This window comes from Mustela nigripes, chromosome 6 (genome assembly GCF_022355385.1).
Source record: "Mustela nigripes isolate SB6536 chromosome 6, MUSNIG.SB6536, whole genome shotgun sequence".
Taxonomy (NCBI): domain Eukaryota; kingdom Metazoa; phylum Chordata; class Mammalia; order Carnivora; family Mustelidae; genus Mustela; species Mustela nigripes.
In genome coordinates this window covers 54,578,271-54,586,248 of record NC_081562.1, presented here as the reverse complement: position 1 = coordinate 54,586,248, position 7,978 = coordinate 54,578,271, and the positions used below count along the sequence as shown (strand labels likewise).

General features: G+C 41.4%; 1 protein-coding gene across 1 annotated transcript; it reads left to right on the top strand.

The window, feature by feature from the left end:
* The first annotated feature begins 6,515 nt into the window (after positions 1-6,515).
* LOC132020604 (small ribosomal subunit protein eS10-like) lies at positions 6,516-7,097 on the top strand. The gene is given in 2 exon segments (XM_059404746.1): positions 6,516-6,863; positions 6,866-7,097. Coding segments are annotated over 2 exon segments (495 nt in total). The 5' UTR covers positions 6,516-6,544; the 3' UTR covers positions 7,042-7,097.
* Positions 7,098-7,978: the final 881 nt, after the last annotated feature.

Sequence of the window (7,978 nt, the reverse complement as noted above, 5' to 3'; positions counted from 1 at the left end):
TAATTAACTGATCAACTAACTACCATCTATAAAATAAGCACATAATGAAAAAATAACCACTAGCTAACTGTAGATGTAAGCATTTATTGTGTAAGAGGGAAGTATGTTCAATTGGAAGTCAGGGGCCTAAAATTCTCTTCCTGAATTGACTACTGGCCAGTCTGAAATTCAAATTATTGAGGATTCAGCGTTTATATTTAAATTGGGGAGGAGGGAGGTCTATAGAGGAGGATGGATTAATTAATGATTTCATTCCCTGAGGGTGGACCACATTCAATTTTATAAACCAAAATGGAACACTGAGTGTGCTCATTCCTCCAACGCTCAGAAGAGGGCGCTCACAATGATGATTTCAGTAAAAGGACAGTAACAACAATCCCCCTTTTCATTTCTCGGTCTGCTTCGTTACTCAAGAAATCCACAGGGTGGCAATAATCCTGAGCTAAAAGTAAATTCAAAGATGAATTCTAAGAAAAAGGTTTCTTCCGTGGCCCATGTTTACAGATTTCTCTTCCCTGTTTTTTTATGATGTCCCCAAGGCCAAAGAAGCCGGGAAAACAAAGGCTACACAGAAAGCAGGCTGGGGATGATTCCCAGCTGGGAACCAACGACCATCCAGACCTTCTGCTATCCTCACAGTCAAGCAAAGGGAACCTAACCATCCTCACCCTTATTTTGCGGAAGAAAGTAAGCAGCGAGAAACAAAGTAAATTATCCAAAGCAACAAAGAGTAAGTGATGGTACCGAAATTCAAAAGTTAGTGGCTCTGGTCAAAATCCATGGTCCTTCCATCACACTTGCTGAGAGTTCTGGAAAAAAAAAATCCATTGGACTAACATAAAGTTACCATCCTTCCTTCCTAACCACCTTCATCATTATGTAGAAATGAGATGTCTGCTATTTTCTTTATAACTAAAAGGACTCTTTAAAGATTTGTTTCATTTTTATTTTATTTTTTAAAAGGTTTTATTTATTTATTTATTTGACAGAGATCACAAGTAGGCAGAGAGGCAGGCAGAGAGAGAGGAGGAAGCAGGCTTCCCGCTAAGCAGAGAACCCAATGTGGGGCTCGATCCCAGGACCCTGGGATCATGACCTGAGCCGAAGGCAGACGCTTTAACCCACTGAGCCACCCAGGCGCCCCAGATTTGTTTCATTTTTAGCATAGGACAAGACAAATAACTTTCCCAGACACTACTAAATAGTAGATTCATTGCTAAAGCAATTTCAGTTCTAAGATTTATTTCAGGACCACTCACCTTTATTTCCTGCCACTTAAATGGAGCAAGAACTTTTTTATTTAAGCTTTTATTTATTTACTTATTTATTTGTTTGTATGAGAGAGAGAGAGCGTGCGAGCGCACACTAACGGGGGAGTGATGGAAGGAGAGGGAGAAACAGGCTTTCTGCTGAGCAGGGAGGCTGATGCAGGACTTGATCCCAGGACCGTGGGATCATGACCTGAGCCAAAGGCAGATGCTTAACTGACTAAGCCACCCAAGCACCCCAGGAACATTTCTTCATTGGCTGTAATCTTGAGGCACCTTGAGTTAGTAACAGAATTTCATTCAAACTTAAAGAAAAAAAAAAAGAATGTGTTTTCAATGGAATAAAGGTGCATTTCAAAGATCCCAGGAACAAGAAGTTTCTTTAGGTGATACAAAAGATTAGAATCATTATCAAATCATTGATCAGAATCATAATACAATTATTATGTCAAAACTTAAACGCTTGGTGTTAGTCTCCATAGGAACCATGGCAATTGCTCATACTCACTGTCTCTTTCTCTCCATGTTCTCCAGTATATGATTTTCTTGACATGTCTGGGCTACTGCTTTCAAATAACTGGGCTTTCTCTTCTCTACACTGCATAACTCCTGTATTCACATACCTTCAGCTCCTAGCAGAGACTAGCCCACATCTTTGAATCTGATTCCCAACCTCTGAGAAAAACTTCAACATGGTATGACTATGGTTATAGAGTAAAGCACAGGTAGGGGTAATGATTATCATGGAAGAATGTTCTGAGTGGGTAGATATCGCAGAAAATGTATGTTGCAAATGCCTAAATATCTTTGTAAGAAATTAGAAAGGACATTGGGATGAAATTCTAGACTGTATGATATGTCCACATTCCCCCTATGCTGATGGTGAGAACTATCAAATCATAATTTAGGGCAAAGATTCTGATAATTTTTCAGAATATCTGAAGTTAGGCCAAAATTAGAAAATTTTGGTCTTATAATATCTATACCTCTGTCTGCCTATTTAAATATGAATTGTAGGGGTACCTGGATGGCTCAGTCTCTGGGCTCTTGGTTTCAGTTCAGGCCATGAACTTCCAGTCATGATTTCCTAGTCGTAGGATCAAGCCCTGCATTGGGCTCTGAGCTCATCGTGGAATCTGCTTCAAGCTCTCTCTCCCTCTTCCTCCTGCGCAATCTCTCTCTCTCTCTCAAATAAATAAATAAAATTTTTTTAAGAAATGAATTGTAAAAATAAAAATGTGCTTTAATGACTGATTAAGTAACAATACACTTAAAATCATAAAAGATTAATTTAAATTTGACATACAGAAAAATTTTCTGACTAAAGCTGGAGTCACTAAAATAGGTTGTCACTTGTAAAGAATACCTCTTTCTGGGCAGTGCTCCTTGAATAATAAAGCAGATCTAGCAAGGATATTTAATATTCGAACCAGGTCAATGGAATTTTAGGCAACATCTTTAAGTTGCTTACAACCAACATTTTTTCTTCTTAGTAAAAAAGAAACTTGAAAGTTACCAATATGTTAGAAACGCTAGCTACTATCAAGAGCTAAAAATTACATGTTGCTTATATCCTACATCAGTGATTTTTAAATTGTAGTGCACTTCAGAATTGTCTGGAGGTCTTGTTAAAACACAAATTGCTGCCTGGTCCACCTCCTCCTGCCTCTCCAGTTTCTAATTCTTTAGGTCTGGCTAGTGTCTGGGAATTTGTAATTTGCATTTCTAACAAGTTCCCAGATGGCACTGAGGTTCCTGGTTCCAGAGACTGCACTTTTGAGACCTCCTGCTCTAAACACTCAAGGCAAAGGAATAATTTCTTCCTCTGATCTCCCTCCCTTTTCTTTCATCTTCCTCCCCTCTCTCCCCTCTCTCTCCCTCCCTCCCTTCCTTCCTCCTTTCCTTCCTTCCTTTGTAACCTTATGGTCCTTTTCTATATTCATTTTAAAAAGTTCAGCAGTGGGGGCTCCTGGGTGGCTCAGTGGGTTAAGCCTCTGCCTTCCGTTCAGGTCATGGTCCCAGGGTCCTGGGATCGAGCCCCTCATCAGGCTCTCTGCTCAGCGGGGAGCCTGCTTCCTCCTCTCTCTCTCTGCCTGCTGCTGTGCCTACTTGTGATCTCTGTCTGTCAAATGAATAAATAAATCTTAAAAAAAAAAAAAAAAAAGTTCTGCTGTGGGGGAACCTGGGTGGCTCACTTAGTTGAGCTTCCAACTCTTGATTTCAGCTCAGGTCATGATCTCAAGGTTGTGAGATTACTCTGGGCAAGGAGCCTGATTAAGATTCTCTCCATCCCTCTCCCTCCATGCCATTCCCCCCATACCCCTCCCCCCCCCCCCCCCCCAATGGGGGGTGGTCCCTCTCTCTTAAAAAAAAAAAAAAAAAAGTTCAGCTATGTGATATGTCAAGTGTCAGTCCCGCTCAGACAGCATCATTTGGGGGCTTAGGTGATTAGGAAAAACTAAGAGGGGGATTCTCTTTGGCAATGCATTCATCCTACAGCTAACAAAGGGTCTGGAAAGGTTATATGGAATCTGGAATTTAATTCAGGTCTGTATTCTAGCATCTCAATGGCTGATCATCTTACTGCTCTCTTTATAGCTTTACAGGTTCTCCCCGCCCCATTCATATCTGTCTGAGCTAAAGGTGTGCACAGTGCAGAATGTGGTTTAAAATGTATACAAACTTCATCCAGATTCTTGGAGTTTACCCAGCTGTCTTTATATATAAATATAAATATAAATATAAATATACGCTTAATTGAGCTATAATTGGCAAAATTGTGAGATATTTTTTTTTAAAGATTTTATTTATTTATTTGAGAGAGAGACAGTGAGAGAGAGCATGAGTAAGGAGAAGGTCAGAGGGAGAAGCAGACTCCCCGTGGAGCTGGGAGCCTGATGCAGGACTCGATCCCGGGACTCCGGGATCATGACCTGAGCTGAAAGCAGTTGTCCAACCAACTGAGCCACCCAGGCGTCCCAAAATTGTGAGATATTTAAAATGTACTTCATATTGTCAATTAGGTAGAGACTGAAAGATTCCTCCTGTCTAGTTAATTATCGTGTTCATCACCTCACATATCTATATTCTTTTTGTGTATGTGAGAACATTTAAGTTCTACTCTCTTAGCAAATTTCAATTATACAGTATAGTATCAGAACTATAGTTGCCACGTTTACATTAGAGCCTTAGACTTTATTCATTTGTAGCGGAGAGTTTGTATCCCTTTACCAACCTCTCCCTCTTTCTTCCACCCTACAGTGCCTGGTAACCATGTTTCTACCATTTTCTCCTGGGTTGCTTTTTCATTTTGTTGATGGTTTCCTTTGCTGTTCAGAAGTGTACTTGATGTACTCTCACTGGTTTATTTTTGCCTTTGCTTTTAGTGTCAAATCCCAAAACTCCTTATCAAGACTAATGTCGAGGAGCTTTGAAAACTTCAAGAACTCCTGCACTAAGCTCAGGACAGAAGATCCATTTCTAACTGGCATTTGTCTGGGCTCAGACATTTATACCAAATACAACCAAATGCACTCAAAACCATAAGCAAACAAACAAACAGCAAAATATTTTACTGGCTTCCTTCTTAGGGTCCTGGTTTATCCAAATTGGACATGGGGATAATGGCGGTTGGCAGAGTTAGATACATGTACACACATTCACAAGTAATATCCCATTTTCTCTCAGAGATGAATGAAAGCCCAAAAGCTGGCATCCAGGCTCATATTGGACAACTGAAAACCAAAGCTCTAGGTGTCCAATTGTCACATGTCTGTGAAGGATCCTGGTATATTGGAATTGTTACAGAATTTGCTGCCAGGCCATCCAGAGTTTAAAGACTAGGTTGGCTACTTGCCGAGTATGGAATCATATACACAGGTTCTCATAATACCAGTTAAAAGTGAATGTTGAGAACACTATCAGGTAACATATGTTTAAATGTCTGGCACATAGCAGGCATTCCCAACTAATAGCCCCCATATATTAGAGTCCTGCTGTGTGCATCGCAGACCACTGGGCACGTTAACTTGTCTAGTCCTCAGGAGATCCCCTCCATTCATGGTCATTATCATAATCCTCATTGTAACAACCATCATTCACACATTGCAAACAAGAAAACAGAATCCCCAGATCACACAGGCTACATTGCAAGGTCAAAGCCCCAGCAGCAGTTTGATACCAGAAGCTTGCCTTGCTACAAAGATGGTTTTTTCTTCTCCCTCTTAGCTTTCTCATTGCGAGTTGCCTGGCTGTGATTAGGAACCAGAGGTTCTCACTGCAGAGCAACGTAACTTCCTCATTGAGTTGATTTCTAAGCCAGGCCCTCAGCTTTCTTCTCTCTAAGCAAGGTTCCCATACCTGATATCTTAACTCATCAAAATCTCATTGGCAGACCTAACTAGGCAAAAATAAGATGTGGGGAAAAGTTTACTTTTAATAATCTAGTCTCCACTTTTCCCTACATTACTCCAATAATCCTTCAGTCTTTCTGCTATTAGATTCTGTTCCCAGGGGGAAAAAAATCTGACCCTGAACTTCTTCAACATGTTGCTCATCCTCTCTGACTATTCAATACCAAAGAAACACTATTATAGCAGAACCTATCTGTATTGTATTGTCAATGATATAATTATAAAAAGGCATTTTCATCCTCCCTTACTCTCCCTTCATAATATAGATACCTTCTCAGTGATAACTGCCCCCTCTCCCAGTCAAATCTCATCTAATGTCATTTTCTTCATGACTCTTTGCCTTATTCTCAGATTTTTCTTAGCCTCCAAATCCCCAAAGCACTTTAAGTCACATTTTTTTGTGTGTTTTTCCTTGCCCAACTTTCTGTTTTATACACTACTTGTTTTCTCTTATCCCCCACTAGATTGTGATTTTCTTTTTTTTCTTTTTTGAATTTATTTATTTTTCCTTTTTTTTTTTTTAAAAGATTTTATTTATTTATCTGAGAAAGAAAACGCATGGGGTGGGGGGCAGAGGACAACAGAGAAGCAGACTCCCTATTAAGCATAGAGCCCCTACCAGACCAGGGTTTGATCCCAGGACCCTGAGATTGCAACCGGGCCTGAAGGCAGATGCTTAACCTACTGAGCCACCCAGGCACCCCCAGACTGTGATATTTCTTAAGAGACTGATCATTCATTTATTCATCATGCTTTTGAAGCCTATTTTTAGTCAGTCACTCTGCTGGTGCTGCAGACACTATATGGTAAAGGAGACTAAGAATCAGACTTCCAGCTCCGGCCCCGGACGTAGCAGCCGCCGAGATGTTGATGCCCAAGAAAAACCGAATTGCCATTTATGAACTCCTTTTCAAGGAGGGAGTGATGGTGGCCAAGAATGATGTCCACATGCCCAAACACCCTGAGTTGGCAGACAAGAATGTGCCCAATCTTCACGTCATGAAGGCCATGCAGTCTCTCAAATCACGAGGCTACGTAAAGGAACAGTTTGCCTGGAGACATTTCTACTGGTACCTTACCAATGAGGGTATCCAGTATCTGCGTGATTACCTCCACCTGCCCCCTGAGATTGTGCCTGCCACTCTGCACCGCAGCCGCCCTGAGACTGGCAGACCACGGCCCAAAGTCTGGAGGGAGAGCGACCTGCAAGACTCACACGAGGGGAAGCTGACAGAGACACCTACAGACGAAACGCTGTGCCCCCTGGTGCCAACAAGAAAGCTGAGGCCGGGGCTGGTTCAGCAACTGAGTTCCAGTTCAGAGGCGGATTTGGTCATGGACGTGGTCAGCCACCTCAGTAAAGTTGGAGATTGTTTTGTGTTGAATAAATTTGTAGCCAGAAAAAAAAAAAAAAGAATCAGACTTCCAGGGGCACATGATCTGGCAATCTTAGAATATGCTTAGAGAAGCTGGGGAACATGTCATAAAGAAAGTGAAGTTTGAACACAGTCTTGAAGGAATAAAGCTCTCAGACGCACGGAAAGGGAAGGTGTATTCCAGACAGATGAAACAGTCTGTAAAAATGCACAGAGATGCGACAGCACATAGAAAAAATAAAAAAGATTTCTAGGGGGTGCAATGCATTTATTTACCTAGAAAGGAAGATTGAGCTCAGGAATCCCCCCCACAAACCCCTTATCCAACTGTTCTTGACATCACCAATCTATCAAGGTTCTCCTTCATACTGAGCTCAGCTATCTCAGAGTTCTTCTGAGCAAGGTGGTCCAGGTCGTCATTACCATCAACCGAAGTTCTCGAGGAATATGAAATCTACTGACCAAAACTTCCCTAGCTGAATATATTAACTAATATTTCCAGGGACAACCTTCGGTCCATATGACAGATAAGAGCAAAGAGAAGTTGGTGTTGCTGAAGGTGCGGTAGGGATGCGGAGAGAGGAAGAGTGGTTAAAGGAACAAGAAAAGAACATGCTGAGTCAAGTTCTGAGGCTTCTGTTACATTTTTTCTTCCTCTTACCACTGAAGTGAGTGATAAGAAACAGACTGTTAGCAGGAGAGGGAGAGAGCACCTTCCTGGATGGTCTGAGTGCTTACCTTTCAGTGGCTTTTTTGAAATTTTGTTTCATACTCATTGAATTCGGCTTAGGTACAATGTACCTTGTTCCTGGAATATGTCTGCAAATATTAACGGTAACTTACACCCGTCAGTCCCCGTGGTCAGCCCATACAATATTCTGCAAAGCTCTTTACTGCCTCCACGGGTGGGTCATCAGAACTG